This window comes from Ceratosolen solmsi, unplaced genomic scaffold (assembly GCF_000503995.2).
Source record: "Ceratosolen solmsi marchali unplaced genomic scaffold, CerSol_1.0 scaffold29, whole genome shotgun sequence".
NCBI lineage: Eukaryota > Metazoa > Arthropoda > Insecta > Hymenoptera > Agaonidae > Ceratosolen > Ceratosolen solmsi.
In genome coordinates, this window is record NW_011948417.1 from 6,017,354 (window position 1) to 6,043,565 (window position 26,212).

The 26,212-nt window shown below is 26.2% G+C and overlaps 1 protein-coding gene across 2 annotated transcripts in view; it reads left to right on the forward strand.

Annotated features, from left to right (window-relative positions):
• LOC105359726 (growth/differentiation factor 8) overlaps positions 1 to 25,666 on the forward strand; it is a 37,172-nt gene extending 11,506 nt beyond the window's left edge. Inside the window, exons 2-3 of one of the 2 annotated variants that reach the window (XM_011496382.1) lie at positions 23,920 to 24,559; positions 25,274 to 25,666. In XM_011496382.1, coding sequence (XP_011494684.1) covers positions 23,920 to 24,559; positions 25,274 to 25,514 — 881 coding nt within the window. In that variant the 3' untranslated portion in view covers positions 25,515 to 25,666. The remainder of the gene's footprint in view (positions 1 to 23,919; positions 24,560 to 25,273) is intronic. The other variant, XM_011496383.1, reaches the window with a different exon arrangement.
• Positions 25,667 to 26,212: the final 546 nt, after the last annotated feature.

Genomic DNA, 26,212 nt, shown 5'->3' on the forward strand with positions numbered 1-26,212 from the left:
AAACCGTAGGCAGTTCTGAAAAATGCAGAAATCGCTAGCTGTATATAGATATTGGTGTAAGATTGAAAGAGCGAGAATGAGATAGGAAAAGAGTGCAAAAGGGATAGGGAGGTATACGAAGGTATAGGAAGAGAGACAGATAGACTGAGCGAGTGTGAGATAGTGTGTGTGTGTGTGTGTGTGTGTATGCGTGTGTGCGTGTGTGCGTGTGTGCGTGCGTGTGTGTGAAAGAGAGAGAGCGAGCAAGCGAGCGAGAGATAGAGAGAGAGAGAGAGAGAGAGAGAGAGAGAGAGAGAGAGTCAATCTGATGCTCGAGTCTGCGGTTCCCTTCGCAGCCGTGGTCCCATGAGACGTGTGTAACCGAAGTTTCGACGTGAGCTTCTTTGCAGACAACGCTCGTTTATAGAAACAAGGACCCTATTAAGGAGAGAAGGTCTTTAGTATCGGTGTAATATATCTTATGTATATCATTTCGATTGCTAGAATAAAGCAAAAAGAATAATTGGAGTTTAACTATTTATGGATGGATTTATAAATAAATAAATAAATAAATAGATATATATATATATATATATATATATATATACATGTCATGTGTGTTTCATTATAAATAAAATTTAACGAATCTAATTAAAATAAAAATTTCAAAATCAGTAGTGAAAATTATTGGAATATTTATTGAAAATGTTCATGATTTAGTCAAGTAAATAATACATTTATGAATCTAATATATTTTTCCAATAGCACATATGAAATTTCTATGATATTTAATGTAAAATAAGCAATTTTAATAATGATTTCTTTTTGAGAAAATGATTATTTATACCGTATAATAGTTATTTAAATTTATAATAGATTGTTTTTTTTTTACTATTTTTAATAATGTTGTATATACCATAGCTTTCTATATTTTTTAATTTGTAAAATTTTTATCAGTTACTCGTTTGAAATTAATACACTTTCCAAGTGACAATTTATTATGAATATAATAAATATATTGCGCAAATGAATTTACACATTTTGCTTTAATGATGTGAATCTTAAAATATATTTATAAATTCGCACGTTAATTTAAGTTTCTATTATCTCTTTGCTTTATTAAATACTTTTGATTTTATTTGATAATTTGAAATTTGATAATTACTATATTGAATTAATAGTTTATCAAAAGAATAAATAATAATAAACATCGACTAAAAAGTAAATGCTAATATATAAATAATAATATCAATATTAATTAAAAATAATTAGTAACGTATATCCTTTATAATTTGATTTAAATTTTACTTCAGCAAGCGCTCTTAAACATTATTGTTTTGTTATCGATTAATCAATATTAGTTTATCATGACGAAATAAAAAATATAAGAAAACAAATGATAAAATGGAATTTAAATCCTGGTAACATCGATATTTTCAGATCAACGCTCAAGCCCCTTATACCTCTAAGGCCAATTTAATTTACCTGAAATTTTTTTTAGAATTCTTACTTCAATTTTGTTCTCATATTATAAATTAATGTGTTAATTAAGCTGTTGATGAATACAAAATCAGATATTATAAACGTAATTCTTAAGTCGGTTTCAAATTGGTATGGAAACCAAGATTGAGCTATAAAAGAAAAGAAAATAAATGGCCTAATGCAGGAAACAATAGATTCATCGCATAAAAAGAAAGGGACGTGAGCGGACGGTAGTCCCAATCTTTTTTACCTTCCTTCGACACCACTGCTCCTGCTCCTGCTGTTATAAGTTCGTCTGATGTTTTTATGCTTCTTTGTGTCTTTCTGTCCCTTGCCCCTTCTTTATTTCTAACATGGGTCCACCTCTTTTCTGTTCTTTGACTATCTGAGCAAAAGTGCGCGAATAAGCGGTCATGCGTGTTGAACAGCAATCGCGAAAGAAGGCAAGGCAAGGCAGAATAAAAAAAGAGGAGAGCAGCGCATAAGCGGCAATTACGTGGGAAGATATAAGTTAATTTGTTGGCCTATGGAGGAGCCGGCGCTTACTACTCCATTTCCCGCCATATTTCTTGCTCTATGAGTCACTCTCTCTCTCTCTCTCTCTCTCTCCCCTCTCTCTCCCCTCTCTCTCCCTCCCGCTCTCTCTTGCTCTCTCTTGTCCTTACTTTTTCGTACGATTCTGTGTTATGTGCGAATTCGTTTTAGAATACAATCTACTATCCGTACCCTTTTGACTACCCACTGTTATATCTTTTTCATTATTCTTCGAATATCTCTCTGAAGACCTTTTACATGTTGTAGGTTAGAATGTATAATTACTTAAGAAGTATACTGTTCATTTTTAAATTATATTATATTTATAATAAGATTAAACAATTACGAAAATGTTATTATAAATCATATAATAATGCGTTATTTATTTAAATTATTTATGAAATTAAACCTCAGTGAATTTTTATTTTTATTTATACTGCAAAGCCAATGAAAGAACTTTATAAAACAAAAAACAAAAAATTATTTCTGATATATATTAATTCCTATCATATGTATTTACAATTATTTTTCACACACAATTCATCGTTTTTGGTGTAAATTTTAATTTCAAATAAGAGACTCAGAAAGAAATAAAACTGTAAATGTAATTAAAATACATCTCTATTATATCTTTGAAAGCTAAAAATTGAGCTCAACATATGAATTTATAAACTTCTTTCCATGACAATGTCAATTTTAATACATTTTTTTTTGTAAAGTTACATCTAACTAAAAAATATAAGGTGAATTTAAAACTATTTTCAAATTTATGTCGGAGTGGTTTTATTTTACAACATAATTAATTCGTATTTCATTTTCTTTGCCTCATTCTGAATCAAGCGAATCAATGCTATTACATAGTCAATTTTTAAGCTCGATACTATTTAAATTATATACTTTAAAATATATTTAGATAAATAATACAATTTTTAAAATAAATTGTAATTCTTATGCAATAACAACGGAGCATTTAATAAAAAATATATAAAATTAATTATAATATTTTCGTATGTAATTTATTATTGTATGTAAAGAAATTTATCAAAAATATTTTTAATAGTTTTACAGATGATCTATTAATTTTTTTTTCTATATATTCTTTGATATATTTCATTAAACTTAACATAAAATTGATTAACAAAAAGAAATTTTATTATTTCAAACTTTTAATATGAGTACAATGCCGATGTGAGTGAGGGATTAGAACCAAAATTATTAAATACTACCTTTATAATAGACAATATTAAAACGGTTAAATTTAAAATTCTAATTATTCGTAAAATATAATACAATAAGAATCAATTAACTTTAAAGCCTATATTAAGTCTTTCTTTCTCTCTCTCTCTCTCTCTCTCTCTCTCTCTCTCTCTCTCTCCCTCTTTGTTTTCATTATAGTTTATTTCACTGCTTAAAACTTTTTCTTTTTAATTTTTATCCTTTTTTGACATCTACATACTTTCTTCAGCGATAATCGCTTATTTATTCAAGAAAACTCAATTTAAGTAATCTTCTTAAAATTTATTATCTTACTAGTCAAATTTTACGAATAACTGATACTTCTGATGTGACACAACTTTTATATTAAAAATATTTAAGTTAATACATAAATTGGATGGAGTCATTCAAATATCTTAATAATAACTAACTTCTTCAGCTGACTCTATTATTAAATGAAATTTATATGTTAGTGTTATAAAATAATTAAATTTACTTGAAGGTTGAATTTAATCTTCTGTATCCTTGTATTAAAATCTGTATTTATAATAAACATATAACTTTATAATAAACTATACAATTAATGAAATTATAATTACGAAATATATATATATATATATATATATATATATATATATATATATATCTCATAATATGTCATTTGGAATAACTCTTATCAATTTTCAATGTATCTAAAAAATTAACCACAAAAATTTAAAAATATTGATAATGTATTAAAAATAAAAATAATTGATTTTAAATTATTTTGATTGCGAATGAATTAGAACGAATAGAATTAATATTTACTACTGAAATTCAAAAAACGTGAAAATCATTCATATTTTTTATAATTATTTTGAGGCCAAAAGATTAACTCCAATAATTTATACTTCAGATGTGTGAGTGAAAAATTCAAATTTATTCATTAAATCACTTTTAAACATAAGATTGATTGAAATAATTTTCAACGAATATTTAATAAATTATATTTACAGGATAATTTGTTTATTTGTTATTTTCATGTTTATTAAATAAAAAAAAATACTAACCATAAAACAAAACCAATAGTAAAATAAATCAATAATATATAAAGTTTAAATTACTATGCATTATAGCTTATTAATTGCAATTTAATATAAACATGAATGTAATTAAATTGTATGTATAATATGATAATAATAAATTGTTTTTATAGTGGAAATACAAAATTATATAATAATATATATATACATAATCATAATTATAAATAATAGTTTAATTGTTGTATATTATTTATTTGTTGTTGTATACAATGCTGTTGTCCAGTTTTATAGTTTAACATCTAATTCAACAAAAAAGTATACAAAATTATATCTAGACAATAGCAACATAATAGTGAAACATTTGTTTTATATTTAAATTATAGTTTTTGTATTTTGGAAAATTGATATACATGCCGAATGTTCGTGTAAGAAATGAAATAACAGGTATTTGTTATCTGTTATGAAACACTCATTTAAATTAAAATAAAATACTATTATATTCAATATCTCATTATCTATATCTGGTATTAATTTAAGATATATACAGAATCATCAGATATATAGATAAAATAAAAATTTAAACGACACATTTTAAAACTTTCGAAACTTTATTTCAATGGCATTTATGTTTCATTGGATTGCATACAGTTCGAATAATTTTATATAAGTAGAAACGTAATATTTGAAGTCTTATTTACAAACATACTGCAAGTATAAATTATACTGAATTTTAATTAAACCATTATTTCGAAAGAAGGGAAGGTCCATACGGATAATTTTCCTAATAAAATGGTTAAAAAAATCACTGAAGAAAATAATTACTATAAGTATTACATTATATCAAACATTTTTCATTTGTTATGGGATGCAATTAAATTAATAATAATAATTTATAATAAAATAATTATATACTGCAGATAATTAACTGTGATAAGATCCATTTGGTTACAAACGTAATCGTGAAATCTACTCCATGCGCGCTAATAAATGAGTTCGCAAATTCGGAAAAACAAAAAAAATCAGAAACGCGTGACCTAAATGCAAATATTCGTGGATTAATTTATTGTTAAGCAGAGAGAGAGAGAGAGAGAGAGAGAGAGAGAGGGAGGGAGGGGAGAGAGAGGGAGAGAGAGAGAGGGAGAGAGAAAGGGAAATGTAGAGAGGGGAGAAAAATAAGAACAGAGAATGAAAGAATGTAAGGAAGACAAAACGAATAAAGTGTATTTGGACAATAGTCTCCTCACGCGAAACAATTACTCTAACATTCAAGCACAATTTAGTGAGGACCGGAAATAGCCTTTGCGATAGCAGAGTTTCGTGAATTATAAAACGAGTATTTAGGTAAAAAAATGAAAGAAATGTCTTTCCAAACTATTGGTAGCTGATTGCAACATGACTTGTGAGTTCTGCGGTAATTAATATGAATGAAAATTACCCTCTTGGGTAATATGCACTGAAAGGGTTTATCAAATGAAAAAAAAATGCCTAATTTTTCTAATATTATAGTACTCCTATATCCATGTATTTATTCATGTAAAATTAAACTTACATTATTTTATAATAAAGTAAGTAGGAGATTTTCTACTTGAACAATATTATACAATAAATTTGCAACATCTGCCCTGATTCAGCCAATTTTGTCCATGAATAATCAGAGTTACTAATAAAATGTCGTCTTTTGTTTAGTGTTTTAATACTATATTTGCTGATAGAACATATGATACATTCAAATTAAACGTCAAATGAATTTTCTATGTTTTTTTCATCAACTTACAACATTTTACTATTTACTTTATTTAATTTAATAAATTTTGTTCACTATGTCATTATTGAATTAAAATTTTGCATAAGAAATATAAAGAAAGCTAAAGAAATATAAAGCAATTTAATAATAATTAATAGAAAGTATTTTCTGTAATTTATATTTTTTTTTTCCTAAGAAATATCGATATATTTAAAGAAATTGCATGGAAGGGAATGTGAATATATATTAATCATAATAAAGTTTATAAATTACAATATTATAGAGTATTTTATTGTTATGTACATATTAAATTTGCAAGTTATGTTTCTTCTTTAATGCAAATTAATAAATGTATTTATTAATAAATGCAATGAGTTTTGTTTTAACTAAAATGTCAACTTTACAATGAAATTACAAAATGTATGAATAAGAATAATAATTCATCCGAATTTCCAAGTAATAATATTCATAGTTGTCATTTTAAATATGATAATTGCGAAAGCGTTAATATCAAATTGTCATTCGGTGTTATATCACGTAATGTTTCAACTTGATTAAAAGTTACAATTACTCGAGCAATTCGAGATTCATTTTGTTGAAACCAACAAACTTTCCACTAACCCGCAAGACATATTCATCATTTGAAAGATGTTTTGCAAAGCTTCCTGTTAAATTTAAATAGATTGGTAGTTTCATAATTCTATTTCGAATAATAAATAAATTATGAATAATGTTTAAATAATAAATTATGAATTATTCAATTGTCAATTTATTTTAAAATCCTTAAATAATTTTTTCCCTTTAAATGCAAACGAAATTATAAATTTTTAACACGTACATTTAAAATAATACAAATATTAGTTCATAGCTTGGCATAATGAAGTTTGAAAAAAGACGAAAAATTTGTCAAGTAAATAAATTTCTATATTTTTTTTTTTTTGTTATTAATTAAGGATTTTTACATATCTATGTTTTTTTTTAGAAAATATCATAGAAATGTAAAAAATATCAATCTATGCATATATATATATATTTGTTATTACCTTAGATATACATTTTTTTTTGTTTTATGATGATATGTTAATAATATTATAATGCGCATAAAACGTCAAAATAGATTATTTTAATTTATTGATAATTTTAATGTCGAGATCTGAGATTTTTGAAAATTTTTAAGACAAAACCGGAAAGATATTTGTTTACCATTATTAATTAATAAATATAGCGATCAAATGACGAAATGAGTACCGAATGAATTTACAGATAAAGTGCCAGCACAAGCTATTAAAATGTTTATTTTATATTTGAAAAAAGCAGTCATTATGATAACAGATAGGTAAGAAGAAAAAGGTATATAAATGAGGTAAAACTTGATGTGCTTGACTATCAAGCCGTCTCGATGAGTATAACAATAATAGGATTTCGTTTATACGTATATAAAATATATGGTCGATGTATAATAAGTTCGAGTACAGAGATGAGGGCGTTGTGTCCTCCGTTAGTTCTTTATATCAATTTAACGTTCTCACACATTCGCAAGCTACAAGCGAGCCCTCATTTACATATGCACGAGAGATTATTCAGGCAAGGGGCTTCAATCAAGCTTTCGAGCCTGGTTTAACTGATGCGGCTCTCCCCGACACAGGCATTTTTATAGAACTCCTACATCCCTTTAAATCCTTAAGCAATATGAGCAAAAGTTTTTGAATATGATTAGGAAATCATTGACATTGATATTTTAGCCGTGCCGTTGACTACTTGACATAACACTGACATTTATGTTCTTCCCCGTGCTTAAATTATCAATTGCTCTCCTTATTACTGTATTTGCAAATAATATATATTTTTAAAGAGTGCAATTTAATAATTTATATTCTAATTAAACAATGTATTAGAAAGATAGTAAATTTATTTAATGAAAATCACTATTTGCATTGTTTTACTAAAAAATTTAATACCGTACGACAATAAAATAACATTTAATTACTTAATATGTTTTCATCTTAAATGAATTTCATTATTGATTAATGCGCTCGAAACTAATTTTTCATCTCAATATGTTAATTGAATTTTCTCAATTATACTATCAATATTAATTACTCCATAAATTAAATTAACATAATATTTTACACGTTTTAGCAAGATACTTTATTAATATTTTTAAGGTTACATCTAGTCGTTTTAATTGATATGGGATATCTTTATCCGAAAAAGCAAGAACAACTGTTTTAAAAAATAAATGGAAGAGAGAAATCTTTATCAGTAATAGAATCATTACTGATTAATTTTTAATATCTTTTTATTTGTCTTTACTTGCTATTTCTATTCGTATTGCAATTTTTTTAATCGAACTGTCAGTTTCTTTGAACAAATTTTAATAATAGCAAGAGAGAAAGATAAGAAAGCAATAGTGGGGATGAGAGAAAACGTGATCGAGGTGAGGGCTAGAAAATAATAAAACAAAATTTATTATGATTTTATTTATATTATATATATAAACTGATAATAGCGCAGCAAAAGCAATAAATTTTATTTTATATATGTAATGTAAGTATATTCAATTTTCAAAAGTACGCAAAATTACCTGGAATCGTTGAATTACTTCATCAAAAAACATACCCAATAATCATTTAACATCAAACAATTTCTCTAAACATTATCGAATAAAGAATTTGTCATTATATTAAAATTAGGATTTGGAATTGTACTAAGAATTTCACTTATATTTAATTCTTTTAATTACAAGTGAATATCTATTAAAGTAGCAAAAAATGTATTATTAATTATTAAAATAAAATTTTTTATATGTATAAGTAGAAAATCAATTATATAATACATTAAGGGCATATTTCAAAGCTATAGATTTAAATGCTTATGAATGCAGTTTGGATAAAAACTAACCAATCAACAAAAAATTCTGAAAATGTATGAGTGCATCAGACTTTGTCTGAGACCTCCCACGCTTTTGCAACGCTAACCCTCAATTTCGCCGATCCTATATATCTCATTTTTTCTTTTTATTTCTCTCTTTCTCTCTCTGTCCGTTTGTATCTCTATCTTTAATATATATATATATATATATGGTGAGGATCTCATATATATTATATATACGTGCTTGCACATATGCATACAAAACAAACAAACACGTACGTACTTAAAAATGTACATAAAAATACACTTTCAGCATCCCCTATATATTTATTACTATTTTAAATTAATAAAGAATGAAAGTTATTCAACGATGTCTGTGTAATTATTGCGCTACTATTGACAAAATATAAGTATATAAGTATGTAAGTATATAAAATGTTAAAACATTGGTATTAAATAATTAAAATTTATTAATTCTTTAAAAAATAAGTAATTATTTTAAATTGATTTTTCAATACTTTATTTACTTTTGAACCGAGTAAGTGCAATTCAGTGCATTCAATCTATTGCTTAACATTGATGTCAATAATAATTCCAAGTAAAATTACAAACGCTAATTATTTATAATTTTAATTTATTCAGAAATATTTAAAATATACCTTTAGAAATATCAAGTTATTACTAATAATCATCAGAAAATGCTATAAAGTCAATACTAAATAATTATATTATTTATCTTCGATAAAAATTGTTATAAAATTTTTTCATGCATTAATAACGAAATTTAAAAATAAATTCTTCCAATTCTTCAAATCTGTTTCTATAACACTATAATTGTATTTAGAGGTAAGATGAGTTAATTATAAGAATTTGCACTATGTTTTTTAAAATGCAATATATTGAATAAATATAATATAAATAAATTTTCAAAATTGTATTACTAATATTTTCTTAGTATATTTAGAAGAATAAAATGTCATATACGTATATCATTACTGTAGCTTTAATTTTTAATTATTTTATATTGAATTATTTATATAGTTCAATATATATGTATGTATTTGTCAGTGTGTATTCATAATATATAATATATAAAAAATATAATTTAATCAATTAATTTTTCCAACGAATTATTTTTGAATGTAAGTATGAAAGGAAAAAATAAATAAGAGTAAAATGCAGAGCCACAGAGAAAGAAAGAGTTTCAGACTTATAAGAACAATCATTTAAAATTGTACGTATAATAGACATAAATGATGCAGTAATGCATTGGAGTATTTTCTTGCATGCGTTCTATATTTTTTGGGACATTGCCAACTGTACTTTCGGTACATTTCAGAGTATGTGGCTTCATGATTCACTCTTGCTTTCTCTATCTACTCGCCCGGAAGCGAAAGAGCGAAAATGCAAAAGATCCTGACTCTCGAATACATTGCGGGAGTTGCAGCCGTTGCTATCCTTCTGTGTCTGCCTCCCTCGCCGCTAAGCACACGCCCTCTATATCTCTCATTCTCTAACTCTCTCGCACTGTTTTGTCGTTTTCTGTCATGTCTGTTCACTGACTGTCGAGTGTATCGCGTTCCCGAGGAAGCGTTATATTTTTAAATAGCATCGGGCACATCGTGTCCCTTTTGAGAATCGGCTTCCAAGTGCACAAGTGTGTCGTCCTACTAGAGGGGAAAGAATTACAATAATACAGAAAAATTCTCATTCAGCAATTGAGTCACTCAATAATTATTATTCCTGTTTATTAACAAAAAAGCTCGATGGAAATTTAAAAACACGTTTATCGATATTAATATTAAAAACAGTCTCGCTTATAAAAGTTAGCTCTGCGTAAACATTATTTTCTACTATTTCTTTTTATGCGTATATAAACGCACACACGCGCGCGCGCGCACTCACGCACGCACGCACACACACACACACACACACACACACAAACACATACATATATATATATATATATATATACATAATTATATTTATTTTATGTAATGTTTTTTTTTATTATTATAATTGAATTATATTATATAATACACAATTATTTATTTTTAAATAAACGATCATTTTTATAACAAATTATATTATCGATAAGAATTTAAATAATAGATTTTATAAATAAATATTCAAAATGAGCTTTAATATAAGATTTAAAAAATTTTTTATTATAGAATTTATAATTTAAGATTTTAGATTAGAGTTTTATCACTTTCATTGTTATGTTAGTGATAGATTGAACGACAACTGATAGTTTGTATTATAAATTATCGTTTCTTCATTCAACTCTTGCCTAACCATGTATTCTTCATTTTTAAAATAAAATATTTAGATGCTTCGTATTACTTATACGTTTTGAAACTGGATTAACCTTTTTCCGATTCGCCTTTATCAATTTTTCGCTCATACACTGAATACCTTCGACATTAAAGTCTCTCTCTCTCTCTCTCTCTCTCTCTCTCTCTCTCTCTCCCACTTCATTATTATCCTCGAAGTAGAATTATAAGGTCGCAGAACAGTGACTGCGCAAAAAAAGAGGAATAAACATGTCTAATTTCGAAACAAGCTGATTGCATTCTCGACTAATTGCAACTGATTGATATGTTACATGCTCTCACTCTCGTGCGTTCCAAGAAGAAGTTGATGAATCGCTAAAAATGCATGCCGTTTTTAAAACAAAAAAAGAGAGAAAGACACGTTTAAGAAACATCGACCTTTTCGTTCGTTCAAGCAAGGTCGTTCCCTCGGTCGAGGTCACTAGAGTTTGAGATGGATGCATCTTCACATAAACATACACGTATGTGCGCGTGCATGCATGTATGCATATACGCCTATGGATGTGTCCACGGATAGTTTTGGTTTCTTCTAAATTAGTGGAATCACCGTGTATATAGTTGTATTAATCAAACATAGCAACTTATATTAAAAACGTTATAAAAATGATATTAAATAATCATAATGTTTATTCATTTTCAATTTAGCAGTCTTAGACAATTATTCTTTAAATAATCAAGAAAAACAATTCATGCTTAATTATGTTAATTGGCGAAATCGATAAATATACGATGAATTCGACTTCCGGATAATACGCTTTTAATGCTCTGTGTTGTGATTCTTATTGAATATATATAAATAAATTTATATTATATATAAGCTAAATGAGATAAATTGTATGCTATTATTAAATTTGTATATATAAAAATTTAGTTTTATATATTTTATATTATATTTTTTAGTGCTTTTGTATTTTAAATTAGCAGCAAATTAATAACTATATATCCAATTTTTATCCTTACGAATACGTTTAAAATAAAAACTAAACAATGATTACTTAAATTACTTTGAAAATAAATATTTAAAATACTTAATTTTTTATACATCCGTATATTTGTTTATAATATGATTTGATTTCTTCAGAAAAAAAAATTTTTTTGTTGATATCCTATAAAAATCAATTCGACGTATATAAAAAATTAAATAATAATATACATAATTAATTTAAACTGTTTTAAAATATTTTGGTTTTATTATATAAAACTAATTGTTTTATATAATAATAAAAGATAAATATAGGAAATATATGTATTAAAATAAAAACAAAAATATAAATTTTCTTATTAGTAATATCAATAATTTATCATAATAAATAATAAATGCATGATTAATCAATGCTATATTTGAAAATACATGCTTAATTTAAACTTTACGATTTATTTGTTTTTAATATCATAATATAATTAATATTATACTTTAAAAATAAATTCTTAAAAACCACGTTATAATAGTGTTATAATATAAATTTTTTATTTTATAATTGATTTAATTATTTGTGGGGTTAATTAATATAATACTAATTAAAGTTAAAATAAAATTTTAAGGCGTATAATTTTTAAATTATTTTCTTTTGTATTAAAAAAAAAAAACTAACAAAATATAGACAACAATAATTAAATTTTGAAAAATTTAGTAATTAGTTATATATATATATATATATATATATATATATATATATAAATTTTGTTTTTACACAAGTACCAAAAAATTTAATATATTTTTGCTACACAAAACAAAGTAATATTCATTTAGAAGTAGTAATTATATACAGATAAAAATAACTGCAATTCTGTGATAAATATGTATTTGATTCTAATCGAAAGATTAAAATTATTAAATATGAACAATGAGAAATAAAAGTTGTCTTTATCCCACACTGGACTTTTTAATGAAATATTTTCTTAAAAATACTGAGTATAGACAATGAACAATTTGTTGTAAAGATGAGATATTTTTATGATAGTCGTCGATTTGCGCGAATCACTTCTTGCTGAACCATATATATATATATATATATATATATATTAGTCTTAAAAATGCTACGATTTAACAATATTATGACTAATCAGTATTGCTATACTTATTATTATATACACATACAAATATATTATTTCAAAATGTATAACGATATTATTTTTGTTAGGTCCTCAAAAGCCAAAAACTTAACAGTGTCTTCCTTTTTCATTTCAGTACTCTTTACATTCATAGTTCAAATAAAAACCAAATTACCATTTCGATGATAACATACGAACTATATTTTTATTACAATCTCCAAATATAAATATGATACCATTTTTCATTCGAAGTCTGCAGACATTAATATTCTTTTTATATTTTTATGTCTAGTCCCCGACTCACTCTCGTATGCATAAAATTTGTCACTTAGAATAAAAACATTCTTATCCTTAATTTTTACTCGAAGTAGTATTTAATTAGTAATTATTAGTTTAAATATTTATTTTTAAATAAAAGGATATATTAATAATAATTTTTTTTCAATTTTAACTGAACATAATGTCAAAATTATGTTGAATATCATACTGAAATTTACATTGATTCCAACGTGAACTTTTAATTTTGAAGTACTATTATACATATAAAAGAACAATTATAAAAGAACATTGTTGCTTTACATGTTGTTTTGATTTTATTTTTTTGCATTTTTATATTACAGTCGATGACAATCACATTCGTTAATACTGCGTCCTAAATTTATCTAGTTATAATAAATCTATTAATAATAAGTATAGTTGGTTTAATAAGACATTAAGTACATTATACAATGATTTTAGAGTTTCTACCAGTATATAGAATAATATATATATTCAATAGTTTACAAAATTCTAAGTAATATAACATTGTATAATGAATAGCATAACAGTTAAAATATACATTTGAAATAATATGAAATAAGTATTATTGGTATAAACCAATAAATTTTAAGATTAAAACATTCTTATTATTCAATTTATAGAATTCTTACAAATGAATGTTTTGCATCAGTCGAATAATAAATAAGTATATTTACATTTTTTTTCTGAATTAATTTATTTATTTGCCTTAACTAAAGCTAACTGAACTAAAAAATATGTAGATATTTTTGCATTATTTACATTAATAAGCTTAAATAGAAAAAAAATAACTTTTTAATTTGTTGACTTTTACTACAGCTATCATCACTATTACTATGATTTTAGGTTTCATAAATTCATAAAAAGATAATAAAATTTGTAATTAGTAAATAATTTTAATAATATGAAATATTGGTTGATAGAAAAATTGAAAGAACTATTAATTTGCTAGAATAAAAATGAAAGTACTTTGAAACAGTTCCAATAAATTTTGGAAAAAATTAGTATTTAACATTATTATTAAATTTAAATTTTCTGATTTAATTATAACGTTTAATAGCTAGCTTTTAAAAAATATTAAATTGTTTCTTTACATCAATTGTATTTATATTTACTGTTGAAAAGAATTGTTCATTGTATAAAATTTTAACAAGCAAGTTATAAATGAAATTCAAAAGAATACAAAAATAATAAGTCGAATTTTTCATATTAAAATTTTTTCTTATAAATTTATTATAAATTAACTTATACTTTAATGTTTTTTTACTATTTTTTATATTGAGAAAATACAATGAATTATTGTTGAGACTAAATAAGAGTTGAAACTGTAATTCATAAAATATAATGTGAAAAATGAATTGATCGATTTGAAAATATTTTCTATTTATTCATGACTACTTGATTTAATTAAATTTAATTTTCTAATTAAATTTAATTATTTGATTAAATTTACTGCAAGATAGTTATTTATATATATTATATAATTTTCGACCATGAAATCCACTTCTCTGTTAATCATATAATCTATATGTCATTCTAAGGAATTGTTTATAGATTATTATATCAAGGTAGTGTGTAATTCTAATAAAAACGTACTACGAGTAATACAATAGTATTTGTAATCCGTGGTTTTACATACGATAGGTTCGAAGTTATTATCGATCCTTGTCTTCAAGATCACGCACATAATTCAGATAGTCTATGTTCGAGGTAATATCAGTCTACGGATCTATCATCCATTAGCAGAGGATACGATAATACGATAAGAAGAGATAGAGGAAGTAGCAAGCCATGGCTGTTGTGGAAGTTGAGGGCGATAAAGAAAAATCTGATCTCGGAATTGATAGATATCTTCGGTGTCTAGTACGGATTATTCTTGGGAATGACGATAGCGTTCGTTGTACACGGAGAATCGCACTAAAGACTAGAGACTGTCGCAAAAGCAATCGATCGAACGATCGGAGATACTCTTCTCACTGATTGATCGTTAGAAAAAGTAGTAATGTGACGTATAACGGTAAGATTTAAGCGTGTCTTACCCTGGATGGAAGCGGTTCTGACCAATGGCCTGAATAGCCTACGATCTCGTAGAATGAATTTCTTCTTTTATTTTTTACCCGCCCCTACAACGGACCTATATAGAAACACATAAGGTTGGCTCTCGGGGCATGTGCGCGCAGGTGATTCATTGGCAGACTTAGGAGAGCGTGGAAAAGCACTGGTAAACTCTCTTGTTAAGCACATCATCGCCATCCTTTAATTATGCTCCAAAGGAGAAAAATCTCTCAATCAATTGCGTGCAAAATAGTCCGGTCGTATATAAATTAATCGATATAATATTTGGACGATGCTTCGCCGAAATCTGTCATTTTAGTATTTTTAGCTATGTTTCTTAAGAATGAAACGACATTCATTATCTCGCGAGCTTTGTCTCTTCATTATGTTACTTTCGTTGATTCTTAATCATGTTAATCAATAAAGTGAAATTCTACTTCATGGAGTAAAACTTATAATAATTATTCGCAATTTTAAATAATAATATATAAATACGTACATCAAATGTATATACGTACGTATTTTCTAATTACATTGTTAAAGCATAAATTTACATTTGATTGGATGTTAAATTATTCTACATAATTTAAATAAAGTATAATATCATAGAACTAATCTTTAACAATACTTATTCGAGGTTATTAATTTTTAAATTTATTATGTAGAATTATTTCAGAATAAATTTATATAATTTCAATTAATTAATTTCATGAGTACCTTTTAATAAGGTTATCTGCCGTTGATATATATTTTCAACTTTTTCTTAATAATCAATGAAATTTTAGTAAAATTGTAATAGTCTTGTATTAAATATTACAAATATATTTTCCATGCACATATTATAGAATTATTAAAACTCTAATATTATAACTTCTTTATTAAGTAATTTATTAATACTTTATTATGATTCATAATGAAATTTTAAAAATTAATTATTATATAGTTAATTGTACATTAACATTTAAATATATATATATACATATATATATATATATATATATATATAATCTTCTATCTGTGTTTCAATTGTAATATTCATCTTATTAAATCATGTTTCAGTAAATTTTAATTGAATAACTATTATACATTAAAAATGTTATATTATGAATAATTTTATAAAGATAAGTAAATTTGATTATATAAACGCCTAAATTGATATAATTATATGATTAATGATTCATTATTTTTTTAGTAATTTTTAATTTAATATAAATTTCTAATGTATTATAAATTATATTATATTATATTATATTATATTATTATTTACTCTATATATTATATTATATTATAAATTATAAAGTAAAATAAATTTTTTAAACAAATATTGTACTCGTACAGATTACAATTTATATCTTTCTTTTAATTGTAATGGTAATATTATAATAAAATTAAAAAATGTTGTTAAAATTTTAGATGCTTGCTTAAATGTCTTAACTTAGAAGGGATAACATTATAAAAATTAAAAATATTAAAAATTATTTTCATCAATTTAATTTTACATTTATTTGAAAAAAATGTTGAATTTCTTCATATCGTGAACATAAGTATCATTCCGATGATATAAATAGAGTAGACAAATTATCTTTTTTCAGTCGAAACCTTTTGGTATATCTACTATGCTATAATTTCTTACATTATGAAATAAGATAAATACTCTTAAAATATTAATTATACTTAATCGAAAATTTTGTATTAATAATATTACAAGTATATTAATGTAAATCAATTTGTATTAACAATTTATTTAAAATTAATATACATTTTTAATTTACTTTATAATAAATACAATATTGAAAAAAAATCTTACTAAATGGATGATTTTACTAGCTGAATGAATAAATTGTGATATCTTTCAATAATATTGTGTAATAAACATGATTTAAATGTGACACAGATAATAAAATATTGCACCATAAGTGAATATTTCAGAAAGATTATTGCCATTAACGTAGAGCGAGGAGAGAAAAATTATATAAATATAGATAGATAGATAGATAGTGAGCGCGTGAGAGAGAGAGAGAGAGAGAGAGAGAGAGAGAGAGAGAGAGAATGAGTGAGAGAATGAGCGGTGAGTGGGTGGTGGTGGGGTTGGGGGGGGGCAGATGCAAGGAAATAGACGTACAGAAGAAAGTATGATAAGATCTTATTATCTTATGATTCTTCTATTTTTACGTTTTAATAATATGCATAAGCATTACGGTAATAATGATTACAAGTCTTACTTAGGTTAGAAAATACTGATAGTTAGCGGTTCGGCTTTATGACTCGATAATTTATCGGGGCAATGAGGACGAGCACAGTAACAAGAAATCTTATCGAGCGTGTGGTACGTTATGTCGTTTTGTTTCTTTTTTTCGTATATTTAGCAGTAAGTATTTTCAAGCCTGATTTGTTAACAACGACTAATTTGTAATTACTAATTAAGAAATAATTTACATGTTAAAAAAGTTTCCTACTAATGTCAGATAAACTTGTTAAATATCATTTTTCGAGATTGGTATTTTGTATGTGATCTTTGATGTATTTCCAATTGATATTTATTAGCGTTGTAATAATTTTTTTTTTCCCTAAATATTTTTAAAATATGAATAAATAATCCATTGGAAAAGATATTTACGCTATTAGCTAATCGGAATACACTTAATATAAGTTATTAATCCATGAATTATTTTATATTCAATTAAATTTCGTTATTATATATATATTTAAATACCGCGTATATTATAGAATATTTATTTATAATATTAATATTAAAATTAATATGAGTGGAAGTGTTTGGAAGATTATTTAAAAAAAATTTTCCATGTGTTTAAATATTAAATTTATATTTCATTTTTCTATGAAAATCATGAATAAAAGATCATGTATGAAGAAAAAATTACTTTATATTTGGAAATACATTTTTTTGGAAATGATTACTTTGTTATGATTTAATTAATAGGTTCCATCATCATGAAAAGAATGTATTCATTCCTCGATCAAAGGAAAAAGCCAAATTATTGTTCTTATACAATATTACATCTATTATTAACTACAATCTACAATTTTAATTATAAGATAGTTAAAACTAATTTTTTAAATTATTTTCATACAATTACATGAAATTTATTTAAGAATAATTAATTATAAATTAAGTTAACAATTGAACGTAGACTTATTAATATAAAACATAAAAAGCTGCAAAATATGTGTCGTGAATTACATTTGCAATTCAGCTCCTTAATTAAATTTATCTTATATTAAATTCAAATTAACTTAATGTCAATATATAATTTTATTATAGCATAAATATGTGGAATAATACTTACTTTATATTTAAAAGTCTTTTCATAATCATGAATAATCACGAAATGAATATACAGTTTAATAAATTTAATTAAACGGATAAGACTAATATTATCATTCCAATCTATTGTAATTATTTTATTAAAAATATTATTATTATAATAAATATTTTATAAAATAATTTATCATTTAATTGGTAAATTAAAAAACTAATATGCAATTATTATTTCGTGTTTTTCAAAATTAGTCCTTCGAAATATATTTCTCAAAAATTATTTTTTCGAAACTTTCCCATTAAAATTTGCTATTATAATTGAAATTCTATTAGTAGAAAAATAAAACTCAAATAATTTACATCTATACATAAGACTTAAATTGTTTTTAGTTAATTATATTAATAAGAAGTTATATTTTTACATTTGCATTTATTTTTATAACTTTCAATAATATAATCCAACCTGTTGAAATAACGACTGTTTTTAACTCAAACGAGGATTCAATTTGTTTCCTATTCGATTTTAAATATTGGGGAAATAAATAAAATGAAATCCTTTAATGTATTTCAATTTGAATTTGGAAAGTAGAAATTTCAATATGTGATTTGAAATTTTTTTTGAATGGTTGGAAAGAGAAATCACTTACTTTAACATAATGATATAACCACATAGACGAATGTGCGCTTGGCAATGCACACGACGTTGAACTTTAGAAAACGTCATAGATAATAAGAGACGTTCGCATTTAACATCACCGACGGACATTGCAAGCTAATTGGCAAATGAACACGACAGTGTTGTCCCGCAGTGCAATGGTTATCGGATACTGTTTGTATCGCATTTACCCAGTAGCAGCAGTAGACACTTAGCGGTGGCGACAGTCGACACGTACACGGCGCAAGTTGACTTGTAAATAATAAATGGTCATGGATACTTTGCCATGCAAATGAAAAAACGAATATTGTGTGTCTTCACTAGCTTGAAGAACCATATTTTGATTTTCTCCCTCTCATTATTTCACTCTGTCTGTCTGTCTGTCTGTCTGTCTGTCTGTCTCTCTGTCTGTCTGTCTGTCTGTCTGTCTCTCTCTCTCTCTCTCTCTCTCTCTCTCTCTCTCATATCTTCATTTTTCTATTTTTCTTGTTTATAATTAAGGACAGAGTAAAATTTCTACGTTTGTTTGACAATCGGTATATAATTCTCGATTTCTCTTACATTATTTTCTAAATATATTCAGCTTACATAGTATTGTATCGATGTAAAATTAGAATGTATTACGCGTGACTCATGTTGAAGATAAAAAAATTTAACTTTCTGTGCAAAGTATCTTATACAAAAAATTGGAAATTCTAATAGTATGGGTAAAAAAAAATTAAAATTTCTAAAAGCACACTTCAATAAATATGTTGTAATATTTTAATAAGGATACAAAAATATGAGGCGAATGTCGCATTTATTTAGCATAATTAAAATTTATACAATTATATATCTAAATATTTATTCTGTTTTTTTTTTTCCGGCTTTCATACCTAAAGATCTTTTATAAATAATTATACTTAATATTTCTTTAATATAAATCATACAAGTTTGTATGAAATATTATAAGAAATGTAAGCTATTTTTAATATAAATTAATTCATCAATTATCGTGCGATTTAAGTGCATCCAATGCACTTATCATAATCAGTGTGAAGATTCTAAGTATTTGCAAAGTATGTATTTGAATCGCACAGAAATATTTGCGACTGTATTATGTCGGAAAGGACGTAAACATGATATTTTTTATTGATAATGCTGGTAATACTTCAAAACAAATCAATTTCATATGACGTATAAAAATTATAATATAGCTTAATCAGGTCTTATGTATAGATTTTCTGATAGATCTAAGTAACTTTCTTTTTAGTCTACTAAGACAAATTTCTATCACTTTCCTACACTCAATGAACTCATCAGCATTATCTCAACATTCGAAGCTTGATAATACGATTTTTATAATTGTTCAAGGGGGGGGGGGGGAGAGGAGGAGGGTGTTACATAGAATGTATTTAAATTCTTGTAACAATGAATACTTTGAAATAAAATTTCATTATGCGTGATAAAATGAAGTTTTTATACTAATATAGATAATATAAATCGTTTTCACGTTTCTTGTTATTTTCATCGAAGATTTGATGACTACTTGTCTTGATTGATTATCACCATTATGATTTTTGACAAAGAACATTATTTTTCAATGATATATTTAAGCATTAGTAAATTTAGGAATAATTGATAAATATGGATTGATTAATTATAAATGGAGTTACAAATTTCACTGATATATCTGAAATATATATCAAAACTAATTAAATATTTTTCTAAATTTAATAGTCGATTACGATCATTATTGAATTGAAATGTAATTTATTATTATAATAGAAGAGATGTATATTTAGAATTAAATATGCTTAACCGTGCATTTCAATAAGTAAATAATTTAATACTGTAATTGATTTTTAGGATTTAACATTTTTTAATTCAACACAATGTCTCATAAATAGAATTCATGAGTATTGTAATTCTAGTTTACTTCTGTTAGTTTAATTACATTGTATAGTGATTTTCATTAAACTATATAAGATTATTTGTAGAATCTTAATGTTTCGTCACATAATTCGTGAAGCTTGCGTTGATTAATTAGAATAAGAACCAACTTTTTATTAAGTGATATATTCTTTAAAATTTTGTAAATAACGATCAATAACATTCGAAATATTGGTATTTTTGAGAATAACCAACAAATATAGATAGACTAGTTGAGATTGAAGTTCGGTGTTCATTTTTATCTTTTAATCGCTTATGACGAGCGATAAACTTAACTGTTTAAAAAAACGAAAGGCTATTGAAGTTTTCCGGAGACACTGCCCCTACGCGCATGCCAGTTTATAATTGGTTTGCTGAATTTAAGCATGAAAGATAAACTCTTGAAGATGTAGAGCGTCTTGGGCATCGACAAACTGTAGTGACGGATGAAACTATTGCTGCAATAAAGAAGCCAATTAACTGAAATCGTCATTTTATATGAAAATTAAAGCCTTATAATTAAATCAGAAGGAAATATTTTTTGATAAGCTGAAGTATGAGGAATAACATCAATGATAAATTAATAAATTGAAGCATTCGTAATGAAGTACAATATACCTACAGGTAATAAATTTTCAATTCGACTAAAAACTATGAAAGCCTTATATTAATAGGCAAACATATCTTTATAAGTGTAAAAGTTAATTATCAATATTTTATTTATTTTGCAAATAAATATTACCAAATTGCAATTAATGAATTGTTAGAATAATATAAATAAATTTCTTTCTTATAAAGTGCGTGTATATAAAAAACAGTGGTAAAATCATTTTAAAAGAATTTTAAAGTCATAATTGCGGTTTTATTTTGAATTAATAATTTCTATACAGCAACATTAGTTTTATTTGATACTTAGTTATGGATAAGTAATCGCATCGAATTTTTTCTTTAAATATACTTAATAGCCTAGTGTCTATTTGAAACTTAATAATAATTTAATTCATATCATAAATTTTATGTAATTTTAAATAAACTCTCTACTTCTATATGGTACATTTCCAAATATAAATTATTATACGAATTTGCATTCGAAACATGAAATATTATTTTTAAATGATCTTATATATGTAATTCGTATAACTTTTAATTTTAAGAGATTATTTTTTTTTTTAATAAGTAAGTGCAAGGCTGCATTCATAGAAGTAATAAAACATATTTATTTGCAACAAGTAATTTTAGCACATCAATATAAAAAATTACATTACGTCATTGTACATAAAAAGATACCCCACCCCACACACTCTCTCTCTCTCTCTCTCTCTCTCTCTCTTCCTACAATTTACGTGCTCCCAATTTCTTCTTTCCTCTATAAGCGATACTTTGAAGACTTTGGAACATATTCGATTGACTCGCCGATTGACCTACAGAAGCAGCTGATTATATGCAATAGAACTATAATTATTTCCACGTCAATTTATCGTCGCTTTATATGTTAGGCTCGACGACTGTTATACAACATTCTAGACAATATATGAGACAGATTTTTATATGCTTGTTTGATCTAAAACGGAATCGAGAACTTCTTGTATTACACAGATAATTAATGTTCATATTATGATTGAAAATTACTATGAATTACTTGAAAATTTTTTGTTTAATATTTTAACGAATATGTAGAATTAAGAAGGCTAATAGTGTTAATGAAATTTTATTATTGACTCGATATATAAAGATTTAAGAATATAATCCATATCCAGACTATCGAATTTTATTAACCTATATGTGCTTACGATTTTAATTAGATCATAACATTTTATAAATGAATTATTAAATTATTAATAAAATTCCTTTTACCATGATCCATACATATGTAACAGATAAATAAAATACCAATATAACTGGCAGTCTGACACGTGTATAATTACAATTTTAATTGTATATATTTAAAGCAGTTGCGCTAAAATTAATATTCTAGTATATATAAGTGTTAATCAGAGTAACATTAATTTTTTAATTCATATCTATGTGTGAATAGTGAATAATAATTTTGTTCGTAATTAAAGAATATTATTAGCTTATTAATTAATTCAATCTCTCTTGCTTCGAATATTTTTTAATAAAAACCGTTTAATAATAGTATAACTGATTTAAGATATCTTATGCCGTTGTATAATAATATTAACTTTACATAAACGAGGGTTTTAAAATTTTCTTCCGATTTTTTAAAACACTACTGTTAATTCAAATTTGAATCGTTCGACGCATTAATAACATATTTATTAATGAAAAAATTATCATATGGGAATTGTTTGACATTATGGTAAACTATGTTTTTAAACGATGTAGGAATTAGTTACATTTAGATTATACAATAAGCTTATAATAATTATTATGAATTAATTTTTATTATTTATTGTTTATCATTGGTAGCTATAAAATACGAATGAATTTCTTAGCAATGCATCTAAAGCATTTATTTTGTACAGATCAAAGGCTAAGGCATTCAAAGGGAAATCTGGATGTGCTGTACTTCAAATTTTCTGACAAAATCGTACAGCACAGGGTAACACGCGCGGAGCTTTCACTATGGATTTACGGGGCGCAGGAGAATCGGGATCAGCCGTCGGAGACTCCTGGGATAGGCGAGGATAGCGAGCCAGAAACGATAAGCAGTCCGAGCGAGGGCGGAACTCTGACAATTACGTTACAACGAATAATGCGCGGCTCGACGGACATGGGCGGCCCACAACTGGGACCGCCACTTACGACGAAATACAGACGACCCGCGGGTAGACGGGGCCTTTGGGTGACAATAGAGGTTAGACGGATGGTTGCCGAGTGGTTCAAGCATCCACGAGATAATCTTGGCGTGGCTGTGAAGATCGGTGGGGCGAACGGGCGTAGGCCCACTAGGAGTTTTAGGCTTGTCGAAACAAGTCCAGGATCTGAGAATGCGCCTTACTTGGAAGTTCAAACGCAGGAGCTGGATTCGCGACGGGGCGCCAGGATGAAAAGAAACGTTGGTCTAAATTGTGACGAGGCCAGCCAGGAGACAAGATGCTGCCGATATAAGCTTACCGTCGACTTCGAGAAGTTCGGTTGGGACTGGATCATAGCACCAAAAAAGTGAGTACTTATGACGACTGATAAACATCCTTCTAGTTTCAATTTTTAACAAATGGAAAATTATTATACAAAGCTCTAATTATGTGAGACAGTTTTTGCGCAACATAATTGTCCTAATTATGATATTATGATGATAAGATGATACGTTGATTAACCTATAATGTTATATATCAATCATTTTTTAAGCATTACTTTCTTTTTTATGTTTCACGATGATATTGACAATAAAAAATTGTTTTATATATTTTAGCATCAAAATGCAAACGGTTATAAAAGTACATAATTGAAACACTAACTGATTAATTTAATAATTTTAATTTTCACTTATCGTCGCGATAATGCAGATTTAATATTACGAGTATTGAATCTATCGTTCCAAAAGAATACGTGATCTAATTTTTTTTTTTTTTAAATATTATTCCCTTTCCTCGAAATCAATTTAATTTCTGCATAGCAACGCAATAAATGGATAATTGCAGCTCCAGTAAATACAGTATAATTTTCTTTTCATTAAAAATACTCTTTCAGGTAGTCATAGTAAACGTATAGACATTGCTTAGTTATGCCTTAGTTATAACATCGTCAGATGTCATAGTTTTAAAGACTTACTACGTTAAAACCACTGTCCACTGAAATTGATTGATCAATGATTACATGTACTGAACATATTGGCCAAAGCAACTGTAGGTTGATCTATTTGTTTATTGAAAAAAGGGGATGCTCCTGTGCTTGCAGATACGACGCCAATTATTGCTCGGGAGACTGTCCAATGGCTTTCCTGCCCGCCTATCCGAATACACATATAGTGAGCTTAGCCGAACCACCCAACAATACGGGTCCATGCTGTGCACCACGAAAGCTTTCCGAAATCACGATGCTCTACTTTGATAACGAGTACCAGATCGTCTTCTCGCGGTTGCCCGGCATGGTTGTCGAACGCTGCGGATGCTCATAGTCTTCTCACAAATAAGTCGCCATGACCAATACGACTTTCACGTGATTCTCGACGAGCGAATAACAGTAAAAAAAAGTGACCTTTCTTCTTCCTGATCATTTATAATAGCGCAACCGAAATTATAAGGTATAGGTTAGAGAGAGAGAGAGAGAGAGAGAGAGAGAGAGAGAGAGCAGAGCAGAGCAGAGCAGAGCAGAGAGAGAGAGAGTGAGACAGAGGTTTCATAAAAGTGATAGATGGAGAAATTGCGAGAGGGAGAGAGAGAGAATGAGAGAGAGAGGGTTAAAGAATGTGAGAGTGAGAGGAGGGAAAGAAAGAGAGAGAGAGAGAGAGAGAGAGAAAGAGAGAGAAAATCTGTTTTAATAGATTTTATTTTCATTAATGTTGCTCAGATACTAGAAGTGATAAACAATATAATAAGTAAAGGAATAAACTTCTTAAGAAAATTTTTAAATTCCTTTGAAGGATGATCGTGGGCATACTGCGTTGTGCTTTCTTGTATTGAACATTCTTTTTTTCATTGATAGACTGAAGTGCCTTGTGAATGTGGCTGCCGCAGAAATAAAAACATCATAAAATGAGAAGTGCGATGCATACTAGTTTAATACCAGTGAAGGGAAAAATGCGCGCTAATAAAAATTAAAAAGACTTAGAGCGAGAGAGAGAGAGAGAGAGAGAGAGAGAGAGAGAGAGAGAGA